A 20,755-nucleotide genomic window follows, 5' to 3' on the forward strand; every position below is an offset into this window, starting at 1 on the left:
CTCTGAAATATTTTGTAGCAGGTTCCTGATATTGTTATCCCTCCAACTGGGAAGCTCTGGCAATATTAATTATAGAAAGGAGAAATTGGGAGGGGAAAATATTTTATTTTAATTGTATACTTTGAATGTTGTTTGTTTTAGTTAAATTGTCTCAGCTAGTATGAGTCACCAACTTTTCTCTTATTTAAATGTGTGGTGGGGAAAAAGTCATTTATTCTGCTATTCTCAGTTTTGTATTTGTCTTGTAATAGGCTTTTAAAAAAATCTATATGCTTAACGAAGTGGTTGGTTAATTGTTTAGCTGATTAGTTTTAGCAGAGGAGGAGGAAGAGTCGGCATGGAATCCAATTGAAAATTTCTACCTGCAAATAGAGGGAAGATGTTGCTTTTGACTCAGCAGACTGTATAGATTTGGTGACCAAAGACTCTGAGACTCAGGTGAATTCAATCTAACGTTTTGGGATTTTCTTCTCACTGTGTTTCTGTGGGGACTGACCTGTTTAGATTCAATTTGTTTGTTTATTTATGTTCCTGTAAAGATCATGTATGTGGCTTAACAATAGTCCTGTTATGTTATAAAAATTAAGTTATTATTATTTCATTTCTTTTATCATAAGATTTTATCAAGTTGGCATTTAAGAATTAAGTTCATTCCTTTTATTCTTTTGGTCTTGATTATGGGCAGGTTGACTCTGTAATTCTTGCTGAAAATCCTCAGTGATGTAACTCTGAGTCTCCAGGTGCTTTTCTATGGGATTTTTTTAGGCCCTGGGAAAGGCAATGAAGTAAACACTAGCCCACCCAAAGATTACATGTTAACATGAAGCCATGATAAACATGGAGCAAAGAAAATGTTTAAATACACAAAAATATTTAATAATAAGGACATGCAGCTCCTTGTTTCCCTTGTCTGATTTTTCTTATTTGAGAGCTGCCGTCTCCATGGCAGCTGGTGATTTTCATTGGTTTTGTTTTCAGAGAAAAATGTAAGTTTCGTTTTCCATTTACAGATTTGCAACATGGTTTGAACTGTGTTACTCACTCTTTGCTCCACCCACAACTGATCATCTTGCAGTGTGTGACAGGAGGACGTAGCTCTAGGATTCACAGCATAACCAAACCCAAACGTTCAAAAATCAGGAGTCAGGCCCCCCAAAATCATGAGATTAGCTTAAAAAATATCTGGACTCTTTAAAAATACTAAATGTGGAATTATTTTTATTTGCCTTCCTGTCTTGGAGCCTTTTCAAGTTTTTCTTCTGTAACCATGAGAGTTAGAAACTTGCATCTTATTTTTTCCCCCCCGTGTAATCACTTGACTTTGTAATCTGGCACTTTAAGAAAAACACACGAAATATTAAATATTGCAAGATTTCCCATTGCAAATTGAAAGTTGGTAACACTGGGTTCGGCAGAGCTTATTCCTTATTTGTAACTCTCCCAGGCCCAGAGTTTTGCATGCATTATTTGCAATTGTAGTTACCACAGCTGCAGTAACTGTGCATGCGAAAACCCTGTATCAACTATTTGCATAAATAACTAGTGAAACTGTGCACACAATTGTTGTTCCTGAATGCACACAATGGCACGCATACACTGTATAAATAGCTGGGCCTTGTTGTTCAGAATTTTGACATGACCAAGAACTTTGGAAGTGGAGGAGAAACTTTTATTTAAAAAAGAAGAACGATCTCTGCAAAAAAGAAACACAAAGAATAGCTCATACACAATGGCTCCTAATGCAACAGAGTACACAGCATGTTGTCCTTTATGAAAGTCTGAGGATGTAGATCCATGTGACTCTGCTCCCGGAAGCTCAGAGAGATTTCAAAGAAGGATCTTCCAGATCAGCAAGTCTGAGATGTGCCTAAATGGATGACACTGAGCAAAGGACACTTATGTAAGAGAAGGGAACACATAAAGGTAAGCTGTGGGGAGTGGAATGCCTATTCATCCCTCCTGTTTTTCTATTAATATCCTCACTGCTTCTATCAGGAAGTTCCCTACTCTTGCTTACTGATGTATATTAAATCTGCTGCAAACCAAAATTGCCAAGAACTGTCTGAGTCATGTGTAACGCTTTATTCCCCAAACAAACATTTGTACAGTGGACTTTGTCTTGTCAGCCTGCTCGGTTTCAGTTTATGAGATATGTAAGTTTCACTTTCCACTTCCAGCTTCACCACGTAGTTATGTGTCCTTTGTCAGAAACCCAACCCCAAGTTACTCTTTTCTTTTAGTTCTGACTGGATATTTGGTGCTTGCTGATTGATACATGCTCATACATTGGAGTCAGTCGTTTTCCGGCAAGTTCTGTAATTGACTCTCAATCTGCTTTGGGACTCGGATAAATGGCAAAAGCACCGTCTAGTGCAGGTAAGATTTGCTTTTAAAGACATTCTGAGTTTTTAGTGAACAATTGCCTGATTTTTCTAGCTGCCCATTTATACTCCTTGCTTTTTCTATTACTGCTGATGTTTAGCACATAGGTGTGACCGGCGTGATACGAGTGGCATTATGTGTCCCAGCAACAGGAAGGTAGCGGAAGGGTGCTTCAAAATCTAAATTATGGGTTGTGTCTTTGCCATCATTCATATGCCTTGGAAGAGTGATGGGAAACGTCCCCGTTTACTTGTGAATGCCATGAATAGAGCTGGCCAGAAAATGGAATGTCTTTCTGTGGAAAATTTTCAACAAAAACAAGATTTTCAGCAGAAAATTTTGAAAGCCAAAATCTTTTTGGTTTTCAGTAACTGAAAACCGTATATTTTCCGCCCCAAACTGTCCAATCCCCACCCCCACCCCCCAAAAAAAATGAAAGCAGAAAATTTCCTGTTTTACGGGCTAAAGTTTTTGGAAAAATTAATATTACTAATGATAGCAGAGACTTTCAGCCAAACCCCCAGTTTTCCATAGGAAAACAAGCTTTGATGGGACATTTTTGACTACCCTAGCCATGAGAATTTGGGGAGAAATGGGTTTCCCTACTGACCCCCACCCACCCCAAAGCTGGCAGGTGGGAGGAGCAAGCTATCAAGCAGTTATCATGAAGACATCTGACAGGAAGGGACTGAAGGGTTAAAAAAGGGAGTCAGATTTGGCAATTCCTTCATCTGGGTCCATTAGCTGTTTTCAGGTTCAGCCCCCCCAAGCTGGAAGATGGTATACCCATGGGAATCACTCCCACACGGTTAGTTGTGTGTAATCCACACCTGTGGCCCATGGAATTGCAGCATAGCCTTAGCCAGAAGATCTCCCGGTCCAAGAGCCACCAGCTGTGCACTGCCTGAGGCTTTGGGTGGCTGTGCTGTTAGGTTCTAATTAGCTCGGTGAACAAGTTTACACCTAGCTTTGGTGGCTGAGCTACTAAATCTTTATGGACAAAATAATAATTAAAGAAAACAATTAAATGGCCACAAAAAAGAATTGGTTGGATGAGAGCCCCCACAGCTGGCACCTGGCAACAGCGAGAGCACCAGCTTTCCCAGGCTGTTTCACGGCTCTGCATTCATATATGGAAGAGATCAACTTGTAGTGCCAGGCTGGACTTGTCCTGACTAGATACGAGGTGAGAGAGGGAGCTTGCCTCTAATTATTAATGCTTTGTCAACATAGCAATAGCGAACCTTCTAAACATGCGGCACTGTTCCACTCTGGGGCCCAATCCTGGGTACACTGAGCTCCCACTTAGCAGAATGGGAGTAGAGGTGCTCTCTAGGGCTCAGCACCTTTCAGGATTGGACGCCAGCTTTGTCCACTTCCAAACTGGACTTGAACCACATTACATGGTTATAAGACCAATGTAGATGGCGTCTTATTTGCAGCGAGGTAAGGAAATTCAGTCCTCTTTTCCCCTTTCTTTTCATCTTGGCTGGAAAGGTGGACCATCTTTCCAAGCACAGAATGTGTGTTTACCCTCTTCTCTTCTCTCTAGATTCAGGCTGAATCCTGTAAAACTCTTTGCTTGTGTGGGAAACCCCATTGACTTCCCAAGGACTGCTCACCACATGAGCCTTGCAGGATTGGCCCCTTTATTACAGCCTCCTGTTTGCAGCAAAACCTTTTTGTGGCTTTCCTCATCCCCCTTTGGATTGTCCATTACAGGGCCGGCTCTAGCATTTTTGCCGCCCCACGCACCAAAAAAAAAAAAAAAAAAAAGCCGTGATCGGTGGCAGCTCTACCGCCGCTTCATTCTACGGCGGCAATTTGGCGGCAGGTCCTTCACTCTGAGAGGGAGTGACAGCCTCGCCGCCGAATTGCCGCCGAACGGCCGGACGTGCCGCCCCCCTCTTCATTGGCCGCCCGAGGCACCTGCTTGCTACGCTGGTGCCTGGAGCCGGCCCTGGTTCATTAGACTAGAATTTCCCATGGTAATGCTTATCAATCAAGCCAGTGACTGGATCACGTTCTGATCTTGGTTACAGCGTAAACTGAGAAACTTCTTTGACTTTGTATAGGTTTTTGGAGAAGGTGGCCATGAGGTGGGGAGGGGAGATAAAAGAGGAAATGTACATGCTTTCATTTTCACTTTTCGTCTAAAACCTTAGAGTGGAGAAGGGTTAGCATTTGCCTGCCATCTGTATAAGCTCCCAGTAGTTCACATCCTGAAAAGTTTATTTGAGTTCTCTGAACCTTTATTGCTTGCAGAGTTGGGAATGACCTGAGAAATACCTTCCCTGTGATGTTTTCCCTGGTCCTTTTCCCAAGTCCAAACATGTCTGAATCTCTGGAAAAGATTCCATTAGAGCTTGGCTCTCAAGAGGAACAAAGGTTCGGGTTGGCAGGACTAATCTGATCCATGTCCCCAAGTCGTCCCTATTGGTCATGGCGAAACCTCATAAAAGCAAACCATCTGGGAGTCCTTTCCCATCATGCTTCAGCCTGAACTGTATCTTCTAAAGTCATTCATTTATTCTCCAGAATTGGCTGAGATACAATGTGGTGATACAGGAACTGAATGGAATCAAAATTACATTTTAATTGTAAACATTTGTCCAGAAATTAATGTCTCTGAACTAATAGTGCTCTCCAACCAGTGTGTTCAGAAACAAATGACTGTCTCTAATTGATTTTATGATATAAAGGGACATGTACATGTAGAAAATCACCCATGGATAATTGCAAATCCCCTTCTTTCAGCAGGTATCCACCCAATCACTCAACCGATGCATTTGCTTGTTCTCACACAGTTGTCATTGAGTAGCTGCATGGGCATTTGCAGGAGCTAATTTTTTAGCTGGGATGTATTTTTTAAATGTGCTGTGGAGCTGAATTTGGATTTAAAACGCCACTACAAGCAGCCTATGGTGTATAATAACAGTTTGCTCAGGGCTCTGAATAGATGTCCCCTGACTGAGATCTTTATTGATGACTTTCTCACAGAGTAGGTATTTATGATGTCCTCAGATCCTTGAGATCAGTCAGTAATTCCAGTGACAATCCCAATTTGTAAAGATGTTTTGAGCAACATCCAAGGACCCTTTTAACAGCTCATTGATGGTTCTTCCTTCTGCAAAAGCTAAACAAAACACAACTTGAAAAAAAAACTCCAACAAAGTTCTTGCTCTTTCTTTTTGAACTATTTTTTCTGGAGTTTTTTTGAGTTATTTAATTCATAAAGCGCCATCACTGCAAAGCAATCTGAGAGGTGGCAGCACATAAAAATAAGAGTCAGAATTTGAAAAACATAAACTGGTTACCCACTCGTGAAGGGTGCTCTACAAATGAGGCCTTGCCCTGATTCAGAGCAGATCTCAGGATGTTCAGCTGATCTCAATTGCCTTGATAGGGTAAAAGAAAGCCCTGTAAGTACCTTAAGTCTCGATTATTCAGATTTCAATGCCTATTGTAAACTTTCCTAACCATCTTTTGTCATTTTTAAGCACATTTATGTGGTTTTATTTATTGCAAGTACAAAGTAGTCTTGGGCCACTGGAGCATTTTTTCAGGTGTCTGAAGGTAAATTACCTTAGTTGTTGAGGTGTGCAAAAGCCCAGGAGTTCAACATACCTAATTGTGGTTTATTGACCAAAAAAACCCCAACCCTACAACTGGTCCACCTTGGGTAACAGAAGCCAGGACTGGAACAGCAGTGCTGCTGAAACTCACACTCAACATACATGGGCAGGACTGTGTGGGGCATATCTCCTGGTTGTAGTCACTGTTATCTATTCTTCATCTTTATTAGTACAAATTTTGCATTATACAATAAATGCATAAATGTGCCTAAACATGCATTCAGCACTGGCTCATACAGGGCTGACATCTATTGATTTCAATGGGTTTCAGATCAGGCCCAGGTACAGAACATCTTTCCTGAGAGGTCTGGCTCTTCAAAGGATTTGGGAGAAGTCCAAACCAAATGGCACTTGGCAATGCAACTTAGGAAGCAGTGCGTCTCATATCTCAGGAGGCAACTCTCACCAACGTTAGCTGAATTTAACTATACATACAGTGAAAACTTTACACTATGGCTGGGAAAAGTAAAAAATGTGCTGTGAATGGCACTGAAATTCAAAAAATAAAAGCAGCTGGAGATGTGAAATCCAGTGGAAAGGGTATAATTCCTCACTCTAGACATTTTGCTGTGTCACATCCTTCACTAGAGGGTCAAATTTTGTCTTCAGATATCCATGTGAGTTTCATGCATGAATATTAGAGCATAGGATTTGGCCTGCATTAGGAAGACAGTTTGGGACAACTTGTTTGGGATAGTTTCTCTGTGGTTGAAAGCCCATTCTCTAGGGTCCAATCTTGAGTGGTGCTGAAATCAATGGGAGATGAGGGCCTTTCCAGGCCATAACTTCAGGTCTTGAATTGTCCTCTACTGAAGTCCGTACAAGTACTTCCATAGACTTTGATGGGAGTTGGATCAGATCCTCAAAGAGCAAGAGTCAGAAAGGCCTTTACTCATTTGCTAGCCCATCGATACTATACCCAGCTCAGGTTTTTTCATTCATGACTATTTAATTTCAGTGCCGGAACTCTGCTGTCATATATGAATGTCAACAGCCCATTGTCAGGTTAGTGTTAAAGTATTAGTCAGAGATGACTATCTGCAGCTTCCTAAACACATTCATGAATATATAACAATGGCACAGGACTGCTTCACTCAGCCTCTGAATTTTTTACAATGATGCTGTCACTTTTGAGCAGTGTCTGCAGTCTCTCTTACTATCAGCTTCAATAAACAAATGTAATCAAAGTTGCATTCAAAAGTAGCTTCTTGGAGTTTCTCTGGAGGAGCAAATAATCTGTGTTTATTTTATTTTTTTAAAGTCTGCATAGCAAATGATTTCCTCGTTTTAATGATATTGACTGTAATGTTCTTGCAATAATTAAAGCCGCTGCTAATGGATGATTGGAATTTCTCTTTAATAATATCATTAGGATACATTTCATGCATTTAATTGTTTTTGTAAAATGACAGCTAAGCCCTCTTGCCTCGGATTTCCTATTTCCTGATTAAATTAGTTTGTATGCAAGGGCAAACCATGTTTCACAGCTGTAGCATTTTGGGGAAAATAAAAGTGGTTTTTAGTTAGATGTGCCAATGTATTTCCAGTCAGAGATGCTTCTTCTGCTCTTTGTCAGTTTGTGCTCCGCTCTACTCCCCTTCTTTCCTGGTCTTCATGAAAAGAAATAAAAAATCTCTCATGACAGGCACAGGTGGAGATAGAAGGCCATGAGTAAAACATGCAGCATTTGGGTGCAACCAGGATCCTTGGGACTGAGATCCTTATAGTGGACCTCACACTGCACCCAGGAGAGGCCCTGATCCAAAGGCCATTGAAAGCTGTGACAAAACGCCCCTCACTTCAGTGGTGCAAGATCAGTCTCTTAGCAAGCAGGAGACCTTGCACCACCCTCCTGATTGCTTTTTGTCTGACTGCTGGCAGCACATAATGTGTAGCATCCATCGTAGCAGGGAAAGGACAAGACTCAGTGCTGATGAATACAAGAGTGGAATTTCTGTCCCCCAACTCACAGGCTAATTTAGCCCATTCACCCTAACATCTCTTCAGTTCTTACTCTGAATGAAGCAGTCAGAGAAGGGACTGCTGACTCTTACAAGAATACCCAGAGATGCAGAGATTACCCCATCTCTAAAAAGGCAGGGTACTAACTTGCCACTCATGAAACCACATAACCTGAAGGAAGGGGTAGCCACTGGGAATTTTAGTTATGCCTCAGAGACGGGGCTCTTTTTGTGTTTGTGAAGAGGCGAAGCTAATGCTTAGATGGATGGAGGACCAGTGCCTCTGACTTCAACCCTGGATATGGGCAGCATTTTTCCAAACGGCATCTCTTTTAAATTGTCAATTTGTGGCCTTCAGAAGCTAGATCCTCACATCCCTCCCAGACTTAATCAATGGTGCTAGGCTTGTGAAGTGGTGTCTAAAGAGGACAAAACAGTCCAGTATGGGAAAATAATGTGGGCATCACTCTTTAAAATAAGTCCTTAAGCCAATGACAGTGACTGCTCTGAGGATGTCATTTTGAGTGGGTAAATACGTATTCATTAAAGCCTAAATATATAACTGCACCTGTTTATATGATGGACAACTGCAGTGCAAAGCCACACCAGCCTGTAATTTCAATTCATTCCATGCCTACACTGCTTGTGTCTGGTCACACTTCCCCATTTGGCTTCTGTGATCGTTATTGCATGAATATTATATCCACAGTTATCAACACAAAATTCAGACTGAAGATCAGGGGCAAGCGAGTAAAGTCTGGTTGCCAAAAGAAAAGGGGGGGAGGTATTGTCTGAATTGCTTAGAATTGTCTGTAGATGGCTTTTTGTGCTTACATTTAGCGTCACAAGTGGAGCAACTCATCTTTGACCACTTAAGGAGAGCTGCCACTCCAAAGAAGGCCTGTGAGATTGCCGGTGCATGTTCAGTTACCAGAAAGGAAGCCAAGAAAGTGCTGTACAAGTTGCAGAAGGAGGGAAAGGTTGAGAAGCAGAGTGACGATAACAAATGGCTTGTCCGTGCAGACGCAGAGGTGGAATGTCATCAGAAAACCGCCGAGTTGAAAATCGGTAAATGTTTTGAGACTATGTCTGCAACCTCTGATGCTGAGGGCATTTGGGAGCAGAGTTTGTTTTCAAGTCTGTAACTACATTGCAGCCTAACTGCATAAGAGATTCGTGAGACTTTGACCCCAATTACTTTGAGTCCATTTTTACTCAGTACAGTGAGTTGCAAGTCAATCAGCTCCGTGTTTTTCTCTTTTGTACAGAACTGAAACTTGACTAAAGCAGAAGGTGCATTCATTCCTAGGCAGTTTTTGCATTCTTTGTCCTGGGTGGTAAATAGGGAAGGCAGATTAACCCCATGTAGTGTTCTCTGAGGGTACCCTGCCCTAGGACATTTCTTTTGTAATACCTGTAATCTTGGTGCATTTCAGAAGCAGACAAAGGTTGGCTCTTCAGAAATATCTTTGAAATATCTTTTGCCAGACTCTGGGAATGAGCGACAGGGGATGGATCACTTGATGATTAGCTGTTCTGTTCATTCTCTCTGGGGCACCTGGCACTGGCCACTGTCAGAAGACAGGATACTGGGCTAGATGAACCTTTGGTCTGACCCAGTAGGGCCATTCTTCTGAGTGTCAGGCTCCCCTCTTTGCTCAGATGTGGGGGGTCTGCACCCAGGGAAGGGGATAGTTAATCCTCTACAGAATACTCCACCCATCCTGTAAAAGCCTCTCCACGACTCCAGCGTCACAGAGCTGTGATGAGGAACCAGGTTCCCAGGCAGGGGAACGTGGCACTGCCACACCCTTTGCATTGGAGACCTTCATCCCTCCAAGAGGCATCTGGAAGGCATAGGCCCTGTAAGCACAGCTTCTGCAGAAGAATATCCTGTGGATCTCATGGGATCCCCAACTTCTTCCACAGGAGGGTGAATCACTCCCTGAACCTCACAATGAAAAGCTCTGCATGAACCCCCCATGGGCTTTGATCCAGTGTCCTTTCCCCTTCATTGGAGACCATGGGGCCCTTTATTAGCCAGGGAACTTTGGCTGGGATAGTTTTAAGATAACTAGAGAGAGGACGAACTCCACATAAAGGCAGAAAAGTGCCATTCCCCCTCCCTGATCAACTCAAGCCATGCAGCAAACCAACCATCTGCCAATATCTTAGCTCTTCTAAAGCCCCACATTCTCTGGCGGTGGGTGAAGATCAGTACCGAGGGTATGCAGCAAGGATGCCTGCTCCCCTGGGAGTCTGGCTTAGGAGATTGGTACAAGAAAGGAAAATGAGGAATCAGTCTCTCTTCCTAGCTAAATAGCAGAACTTTTCACCCCCCTCCCAATTACAGTGCCTGACAATGTTCTCTGTTGTAGATGACACCGCCTTAGTCCCACTGCACCAGCCTGTGAACGCTGTGACTCCTGTGAAAGATGACCGCAAACTGTCAGAAAATCGTAAGATATTTGGCACGTGCCTAAGACTGAATAGACTAACTTTAGAAATCTACATGTAATGAATTTTGGCAGCCACAATAGAATGCTATTAACGCTAGCATTGCACTATTGTATGTGTAGACGTCTTGCATGGTTCTAGGAGTCATAAATCATATCCCTGCTAGGAATACCTTGTGCTAATAGCACGCAGGCCATAGTACTGTAAAGCCTCCTCATCCCAGGTGCACCTCCAGAAACCCTCTGTCTCAGGGAGGCAGAGCCCCACCTCAGGCACCTTAGTGCACAGGGGAGCACATGGACTGCTACACCCCTTTAAATGGCACAGCATACTGCCCTATCTACTCCATGCAGCCCACCAACTCTGGTAGTTGGTGTATAGAGACAGAACTATGGCTCCACCTCCTCCCCATTCCCTTTGCAGCCAGTGTAATGGTGGCCCTGAGCTGGATAGCACAGAGCTCATTTCTAGCAATCCCAGTGAAGTCATGTGAGCTGATAACTTGGTAAGATTCAAAGGGAAATTTGGTAGACGATGTGAGGCCTGGGGGCCATAGATTATCAGCCCAGTAGTCCCGGGGAGCAGGATAGAAATTTAGCTGCGTTATCCTCCATTTCTGGCAGTGAATCAATAAGCCCACCCTTTGTTTCCCAGAGGAAAAGATTTACCAGTTTCTGTCAGAAAATGGATCTCGCAGTGCATTAGCCATTGCCAAACATATGGGAAAGACGACACGAAAGGATGTCAATGCAGATTTATACGCGCTGCAGAAAAGACATGTCCTCAGCCAGGAGGAAGACACGAAGCTTTGGTCGGTTTACGGACAGGGGGCAGGTATTGTACTGAGATGCACTTGTCAGAACACCGCATGCTGAGTAGCGTTACAAAAAGCGTCTTTGTTTTCTTTTTGGCTGTAAACACTTTCAGCTAGACGACTAAATGGTCCTTCCCCGGGCCACTTCTTTTTGGCTTCGAGAACGTGGGCCTTTCTTCGATTTGCATATCTGCACTAATGCTCACAGTTTGATCTATCTTTAATCAGAAGTTCTGGTAAACTGCTCAGAACATGGGGCTGGGAAACTTGGGTCTTGATTCAGCCAGAAACATGCCCAACTCACTGTGTGTCCTCCTAGGGAGATGGGGGTTCATTTAACTCCCTTGTGCTCCCATTTCCCCATCCGTAAAACGGGGAGAGCACTTGTCCACCTTTGTAAAGGGCTCGGAGTTCCTGAAATGATTAGCACTGTGAAGCCACAAGTTATTGTTATGCCTACGCTGACATATATTAGAAAAAAGATGTTGTCTATCATTCTCTTACTAAAATCATTTCATCTCACTACTTCTACGCCCTGGGCTTGATCAGTCCCATTTCTATCATTCTTTTCTAAAGATCAAATCCTGCCCTGGGATATGCACCTTTTCCATTGTTGTTAGTTGTACATCGTTTTTGGGTACCGCTGGATGACTGAGATCAGCCCTCACCTCTGGCACCATTCGACACACACACACACACACACACACACACACACACACACACACACACACACACACACACACACACACAGAAGTGATGTGTAACTTCAGGCTCCCTTACTTCCATAGCTTCTCTCAACGTCTTCCTGCCCACAACCCTCCATTCTGAGCTAACGAGACAACAGAGATAACTGCTACCAGTCAGTGTCACTATGAAAACAGGATACCTAAACAACCCTTACTCCCTCTAAATACACAGACTTAGTAACATGACAGGCTCCTTTAGGTATGTCTACACAGCACAGTAAGTCTGGGCTCTGACTCAGGTTTGAGGCCAAGCCCCACTTCGGTCCACACACAAATCAGTCTGTCTTAGGTCAGCAAGCACACAGGACCCAGGTCCTAGGATTCTGCTAGTGTGTGTCTACCCAGTGAGCCAGCAGCTCATTGTGGAGCGTCTCAGAGCCCGGGTTTACAGACTCAAGCGCGTGGGACTCGCCTTACAGGGCTAACAATAGCTGTGCAGACTTTGAAGCCTAGAGAGGGGATGGGTTTTGTCACAAGACAAGAATTGCTTTTCTCCCAGGAAAATTGTTTGTCTTTCGTACTGGTGACTAATGTGTTTTGTTTTGTTCTTTCCCAGGTTACAAGCTAACAAATCCTGGAGCAAATAAGGAAGCAGGGCCAGTTATTATTCAGAATAATCCAACAAACATTATCTATCAGGGAGGAGTGCAAAACACCATCTCTATAGCTGATTCCAGAGCTACTCAAATTGGAAACTACAACTCGCTGAATCTAGTGGATAAAAAAGATGGTAATCATCTGTCTGCACAGGTTTCTGGGTGCTATACTTGTTCTCAGAGAGGATAACCGACATGAACAGCCATCATAATTAATAACATAAAAAAGATGTCATATTTTACTACAGCTGGTTGGAGAATGGAATGTCTGTCCTGCGGGATATGCCAACATTTTGAAATTTGCTTTTGTGCCAAACGGTATTAAAAGTTAAGTTACTGCAGAATGGAAATTCTGAAAAATTTCTGTTAGGAAGCACCAAATCATTTAATGTCAATAACTGAAACTATAATATAAATGTATTAAATATATAATATATAAATATAACATAATATTAAAATTACTATTGCAATATACACCTAATAGAGACCTTATCAAAATGAGATTGCCAAAATGATTCGTTTTGACACTCTCCCGTACAAAATTTCACTATTATTATTATTTTATTAATATAGTTATTATTCCTTCCCTTTCCATTTATGCTTTAGATTCTAGACCAACTGTTCCAAGACTTAGGGCTGCATCAGAGAATGCTGATATGTTGCACTGTGAAGCAGAAGCTAAAGCAACCCCCCAGGGTGGTCAGGAAATTGATGTCACTGAGTCCACACTCAAGAATACTGTCATTGGTGATGATAATCAAATGAATATCATTATGAAGGCCTTCGCTGATAGTCGAGAGGAGCAGCTGGACCAATATGGCACTCCAGAAAAGAGTAGGTACAGCATGTTGGCTTATGTTGAAGGTACTCCTACCCTCTGCAGGGCACTGGTTATACGAGAACTCCCTCAAGTACAGCCCTGTCTGCATGAGAGCTGACTTGTGAATCGTTACAAGGTATGTCAGTGCTGAAACAAACCTTTGTGACTCTAGAAATTGGGCTTAATGCTCAGAGTCTGTGATGTGTGAGTAGCAGTGGTTATTGTGCTCCGGCCCTGTCCATGTATATCTGTCCTCTTTCACAACTGGGGCAGGAAAACTTTCCTCTGACATCCTACAAGCGCATATTTATGACTAACTCCTATAACAAAAACCTCCTTAACCTTGCAAGCCTTCCATATGGCTCCACTATTTATGGTAGGACACCCTCCCAGAAAGCCTGCATCCCAGGCAGGACCAACTTTATGACAGAGTGCAGCCCAGAAAATGGGTCCTAATGTCTATTATTGACTCAGCACCTGTCGTCTGCCTCTGATTCCCACTGACTTCAAAGGGATGTAGGACGAGGCAACTAGATAAAGGGAAAGTGTTCCCAAGTGGTTAGAGTGAGGGACTACGAGTCAGGAGAGCTGGGTATTCTTGACTATGCCACTGACTTGCAGAGTGGCCTATGGCAAACTTCTTAACATCATCTGGAAAATGAAGATGCCAATATTTTGTACGTTGCTTTGAGCTCCTTCATGGAACACGCTGCACAAGTGCCAAGAACTTTTTAGAACTGTACTATGTACCCTCCTATCTGTGTCCATTTATTTCTGTGCAACAAACTAAAGTGCTGAAATGCTGAGACTTCTGCTACTATCATGCAAATCTTAGTCCCACCCAAGCCTTGGGAAATGAGTACGTCACCTTTTTGACATTCACTGATTCTGTCTTTCTGATTTCTTATGCTCTCATTTTCATGACAAATGCTCCTCCTACCCTTTTTTTTTTTTTTAACTCTAGATCCATTTGGTGACAGTTTTTCTGCCAGCCCTGGGCCGTCACTGAAAATTAACACCTCCCTCCCCGGGGAAGGGAGAGCTCCATTGCAAAGAGTCACCATTGACAAGTCCGAGATGGAGAACGTCATGATCGGAAACAACAACCAAATGAGTGTTCATGAGCAATGTGGTTCTGCCGGCCTCGCAGATGAGGAGACAAATGAGGAAGACGATGCTTCAGGTGAAGATGGCGAATGCCATGTTGACACTTGTAGGCTTCTCTTGCATGTAAACTGTGCCTGATGTGTATGAGCTGGCTCCATGGTGTGTGCCAGACACTTGACGACTGACACCTACGTCAGACTTGCCAAATTTGGGCAGGTGTCCGGTTCTGAAAATTCTGCACTATGGGCCTGATCCAAAGCCTCTTTAGGTCAATGGGAATCTTTCCATTGGCTTCAATGGGCTTTGAATCAGATTCTAGAACTGTCACTGGGTCCTTCCCCTCTCCCCCCTTTGGGCCAGGTCCTGGCATCCTTCCTAATGCTGGGGTAGATTGGTACTTTGCACAGGGGGAGCCCTAATTTACATCACTGGCGTAATATCCCTTAGTGATCTTACACCAATAGCGAATAAGGAGTAACAGAGCAATTTGCTACCCATGACATGTCCCCTCCAGGGAGCCAGCGAGGGGGTGGGAATGGCTGTGACTTCCACCATGCAGTGCATAGTGGCCTTAGCGGACTGGAGAATTCAACCCCAAGGGTTGATTTTATTTATTAGGGTATTTCCCCCATCATGCTAAACTGTAATGACTTTGCAAGAACCTTGATTCCTCTTTCGCTGCAGGCTCTACTTTTTCACATCAGTATTTCGTATTTTTGTATCTTCATCGTTTACAAGGCGTGTTCTTTAAATTGTAAATTAAATATACAGAGATAGAAGCAAAGGGTAGCTACCAGTGTCAGTAACCACGCTGTATTCATTTTAACTTAAGGATTGGACAATTCAGTTGCATTTATATCATGCCCAGCTCTGCTCTGCTCCAGTCACTTAAATGCTCTCTCACTTCTCCTCTTGCTTAATAATTCCACTAGCTTCCAACTTGATATCGGAGCAAAGCGAATGGACATCCTGTGATGATAGCAGCCTGGATCGGTCAAGTGACATTTCCATCCTTTGTGAAAAGTTGCAAGATGTAATCATTGGGAACAACAACTATATGAATGTAGAAGAAACTGCAAATACTGAGAGTGGTGAAGAAGATGAAGACAAATAACAGATATGTGGAGAAAGCGAAGATCTTGCTTATGAAGCCCGTGCAGAAATTCTCAAACGTGAGCAGGTAGAGGTAAAGAAACTTGCTAATTCTAATTATTTTTGCCAGGGAGAAGGAAGATATTTTCTGTGATTTACAGACAATAAATGGAACAGGACACACTGTTCTCAGCCTACTCAAAATGTTAAAAAGCAAACAGGATCCCTATATCTTTTCCTTAGGGAGTTTTTCTGCAAGAGAAAGAAAAGTAACAGGGAGTGAATCAATTTTATGCTCGCTGTGAACTTTCAGAGCCATCGTAAACCTTGAATCCACCCAGGACTTGGAAATCTTGTGCTCTGGCAAGTGACGAAATTCAAATGGCAGCGGCTGTAAAACTCTTAACTAGTTTGCACCATCATTCTGCTGGTAGGCTCCAAGGCAAGCTGCTAACTGGAGGTGACGGCCCAGCATGAGTTATGTCTCAATTTGGTGGAGAGAGCTTTCAAATTCTGCCTTTTTGGAGATGGGGATGAGCTAATGGGTGGGGGGGCGGGGGTGAGAAGGAAGAATGCAAAACGTATTGTTCTTGTCAGTTTAAGATTCTGAACCTCTTCTGGGACCCAGCCCAAAGTGGGAACCGAGGTTGTGGAGCCAAAGCCGAGCCACCCTACAGAGACTTCTCCATTCTAGTAGAGAATTGTACTTGGGACAGTGGATACTGGGATGTCCTACCTCAGAGCTGGGAAAGGGGAGGCCTGGTCCAACCAGCTACACAGACACATTTAGGGGGTCCTGTGTGTACAGCGAGAACAGCTGAGCTAGCCTGGTTACCAAAAGCTAACAGGTGTCTATTACTAACAGAGTTCAGTCTTTCCACCTCTCATTAAGTTGTCATGAGTCTTGCAATGTTCACGGACTTTCTTAAAGCCCCAGCTCCTACAACTCAGAACCTCTCTGCTTGTTCTTAAAAGAAAAATGTGAACCAAGCACCATCTCCAGGCTCGGAAACCAAAAAGTCAAATAAAAAGAACCCCCAAAATGTGTAGATTTTTAAAATCTCATGATTTTTTTAAACTGCTCTCGTGATTTTGGGGCCTGATTCATAATATTTGAATGCTTGGGGTTGCCAGTACTGCCCATATTAATCATGTGGTGCTTGGACACGACCATGCCAGTAACTGGTTGCAAACTCTTCTAACATCGTAGTATGGACAGGGTATTGTACGGCTGGGCTCCAGAAGCAAGGAATCGTTAGAGGAGAATGAGGGACTCTGGAATTTGCTTTCCTTTCAGCTCAACGGTTCCACACTGTTGACTTCCCAGGTATTTTCCAAGGCCTGTGTCTTCATATAGGTCTTTCCTAGAGGGATTATTTTAGTGTTTTTTCTCTCTCTCTCTCAACATTATGCTAATTCAGATAATTATTGTCAATGTTTTTGTCAATGTTTTGATTGTTTATGTGACAAGAAAGCAAGTGATGGGCACATTGTATAAATATGACAAATTAAATTAATGCTGCAGCTGGGTTTTTAAAAGGGCTGAATGATTTTATTTGTAGTCACAGAGACAAATTGAAGGTAAATGGATTCCCTGCTGCAGACTGAAAGCTGATCACCCTACGGGTCAGGAAGGTATTGACCCATCTTCAGCATAGTAGCCTTTGATAGCTACGCTACGGGCTGACAGACCTGCTCAGCTCTGGAGCTCAAAGACCAGAAACCAAAACAAGGTTCACGCAAATCCCTACAAACCAACACACAAGGTGAGCTAAAGTAGCTGGTTTGAATCCTGGAAAGGGGATCACTTCTATTTACAAATATGGGGCCCACATCTCCATTCTGCCTGAGCTCTCCAGAGGCTGAGAGAGAAAGTGGAGAGGGAGATAAATTGGTTTCCTTCCCCTGTATTCTGGACACAGTCCCAATGTATGGTACAGCATCAGGAGTGCTCTTACATTTGAGCTGCCTAGAGCCCCCCCCCCAGGGGCCATTCTAGCAGTGGCATTCTGCTTCTCTTGGCCATGTCTCCAACACACCCTCTCCACCAGGCGCTGTGAAAGGAGATGGTGTAATTCCCCTATGCCAAATCCACCAGCCTTATAGTCCCTTTGTGGTGCCAGAGTGGCATGAAGGGGCCCGATGGAGCATTGAGCCAGTGGGATTTCTCGACCACTTTTTAATGTCACTGCTGCATTTCCTGTTGAGTCAGACATTGATCCATCTGCACCTTGTTTTTCAAGGCAAGGTAGGACTAGCTAGTGAAAAAATGATGACCCCAGAGTTAATTTACCTCCATAACTAAGAAGTAAACTAAATCAAAACCACTTCAGTAGAGCATAAAAATTTTAAGGAACTAGTAAAAATATTGATAGGTACTCCTTGCAAATCAATGGAGTCACAGTGTTGAATATATCCTTTTAACTCCATGTCTGTAAAGACCCAGATGTATAGCACTCCACCTAATCATGACTATTTCAAGTTGCTTAACTCAGGGGTGAATGGAACCAGGGACATCAATTTGCATGTGCAATTGTAATATCTATCCAGCCAAAGTGACCCAAGATGGCATCAGAACTACCTCTGAGTTCCTTTCAAAACATAGCAAGAAACTCAAGATGATTGGTGTCAGGATTTGTGTGTGTAAAGCCAAGAGCATACTGTATTTGTAGTCAGTGGATGACAAGCACCTGACAGATCCCACCCCCACCCCCAGTCAAAGCAGCTGAGATGCATGTCAAGCGTACTTTGACTGCAATGTGATCGTTTTGTTTTCCTGTGTGGAGGTAGCTCTAAAATTAGGGACACTGGAAAAAACAGACCAAAAAAGAAAAGAAAGAGAAAGCTCTCTGATCATAGCTAAATAGCAAATCAATGCTGAATGTCAGAAATGATTTAAGTGTAGGCATATGCCTCACTATACCAAAGTCAGATCATTGTCCCGTGATGCCTGGTTTTCCACTTCAACAGTGGTTGTAGAGATCAGAGACCTGGGACACCATGGTCAGGGTTATCTCCTGTTTACACAGACCTTTATCTCCTCACTATATGCCCCCCAATGGCCACCCTGAATAGTAGCTCTACAAGTTTATACCTAACTCCACAATGGTCAATTCCAATAAGTAAAGGCTTAAATTATTCATTCTATGGCTTTAAGGAATTGCCATATGAGTAAAGGGCAGGAGATCCTTCCGAAAACCCAATAATTGACCTATTTAAGTCAATGAGAATTTTTTTGCCGTTGACTTCCATGGGACAAATATCAAGCTTAATATGGGCCTGAGTTTGAAACCCTTAGTGATGCTGTGTGGCACTGATTCAATGGGGAATTAGTCATGTAAATAAGTCCTATCTGATGTGAGTAATGGAGGCAGATTCTGGCCCTAAGTCATTACGATCTTAGGCTCGGGAGAAACTGCATGACTCAGTTCTAGCTTTAAAAAATAAATCTCAAGCCATAAAGTACCTTTTGGCTTTTGTCAAAGTTGATCCAAAAGGGCTGTGCTAAATAATAAAAAAGATCAAGCTTTTGATGTTAAGTTGCATCTTCAAGCATAAAATCCAGCCTTGATGATGCTGAGCCCAGCCTATTTCACCCAGGCAAAAAATACTCAACAAGAACCTTATGTTACTTTTCATTTAGAGAAAACGTCTATACATGTAAAAAAAAAAAATAGAAAAATCCTTGACAGGTAAGTAAGTAGGAAACATCTGGCCAAACTGAAGGCAAAAGAAGTCATTTCAGGGAAAGGTGGTTCGCTGAAAGCTTTTCATCGTGACTCCAACTTAGCAGTTAACGAAAAAATAACACTTACTGATGAAGTGTTTAAAATGGCAGATGGCAAAAATTCTATACATATCTAGCACAAGAAGCTAAATCGATTAAGGGAAAAAATATTGGCTAGTCTAAATGTGGAGATGTGCGCCCAGAGGCGGGGCAGGTATTTTGAAACTGTCATGATATTTTTGATAGATTTCCCAGAAGCAGCGTGGTTCCAGGAATGGCAGGTTATTGGAAAGGCTGATTACTGGACACTGCAGTGTTTGCCTTGGAAGTACAGGGTACCTGTTTCCAGTGATGGTAGTTCCTGGAATGGCAACGCAACAGGAACGCTCCGTATGCTATATTCTCCACTGCCCTGCACCTCATGATATCATTTACACTGTACAAATTGGGTATAAAATGCCACCAATTCCGAATGGTAGCATACCTGCTTTACGGGGTGATGATATCGGGTGTTTGGCAGTGGAGAATCTGATTTATGGTGTCTGTACTGTACTGTAATTTATTGCTGTACTAGTTTATCCCAGGTTACGCACTGTTTTATGAGCTCACGACTGGGACCAATACATTATTCAGTAAGAAAGTGTGAACTCTGCAAAAAACCCTCTGGAAAGCAAAGACAGGAAGCATACACTTATATCCCCTCCCCTTCCAAATTAATTGCTATTATTTTGATTAAAACACATTATCATATAAATATTTGATTTAAAATGTGATTAAATCTTTCTTGCTTATGAACTGTGACACCTTTAAAGCCTAACCTTTTACGGCGTAGCGCTACCTAATTATGTTGCTCATTAGCTACGTTTAATAGTTCGATCTCTAATATGCTCTGCCATTTGGAACCTGCCGTCAGTGCCAAGTTCAAATCAATGCTCTTAGTTATTTGTGCCATTGCAGATAATTAAACAAAAATTAAAAGCAATTTAACCTTGCAGATATTCACAGTATGGTATTAATCTGGCTTGGTATTGATTGATATTCAACGACTGGGAGTGGTTCAATTAGCCTAATGTTATGGGCCTAATTCTGCCTTTCTTTATACAGGGACAAATCCCATTGAAGTCATTGGGAGTTCTTTTCTTTTTCAATGGAGATATCCTATCTCCTAGGACTGGAAGGGACCTTGAAAGGTCATCAAGTCCAGCCCCCTGCCTTCACTAGCAGGACCAAGTACTGATTTTGCCCCAGATCCCTAACTGGCCCCTTCAAGGATTTAACTCACAACCCTGGGTTTAGCAGGCCAATGCTCAAACCACTGAGCTATCCCTTCCCCCCCAAGTAGGACAGGGTAGGGCCCTGTGTTCCCAGGCCAGTAGGTGGCTGCATGGAATAGATAAGGGCAATCTGGAATTTGCATG

The 20,755-nt window shown here is 42.9% G+C and overlaps 1 protein-coding gene across 2 annotated transcripts; it reads left to right on the forward strand.

Moving 5' to 3' along the window:
• Positions 1-1,421: 1,421 nt before the first annotated feature.
• On the forward strand, positions 1,422-20,517 carry ZBP1 (Z-DNA binding protein 1). 2 transcript variants are annotated; one of them, XM_034787959.1, is made up of 9 exons: positions 1,422-1,923; positions 2,241-2,376; positions 8,819-9,046; positions 10,357-10,437; positions 11,090-11,269; positions 12,552-12,725; positions 13,198-13,425; positions 14,376-14,594; positions 15,451-20,517. In XM_034787959.1, exons 2-9 carry the CDS (start codon positions 2,352-2,354, stop codon positions 15,630-15,632), a joined length of 1,317 nt encoding a protein of 438 aa, XP_034643850.1. In that variant the 5' UTR covers positions 1,422-1,923; positions 2,241-2,351; the 3' UTR covers positions 15,633-20,517. The 2 variants fall into 2 exon arrangements, with proteins under 2 accessions (XP_034643850.1, XP_034643851.1); XM_034787960.1 differs by lacking the exon at positions 1,422-1,923 and having other exon boundaries at positions 2,146-2,376.
• The last annotated feature ends 238 nt before the right edge of the window (positions 20,518-20,755 follow it).

This window comes from Trachemys scripta, chromosome 12 (assembly GCF_013100865.1).
Source record: "Trachemys scripta elegans isolate TJP31775 chromosome 12, CAS_Tse_1.0, whole genome shotgun sequence".
Lineage (NCBI taxonomy): Eukaryota > Metazoa > Chordata > Testudines > Emydidae > Trachemys > Trachemys scripta.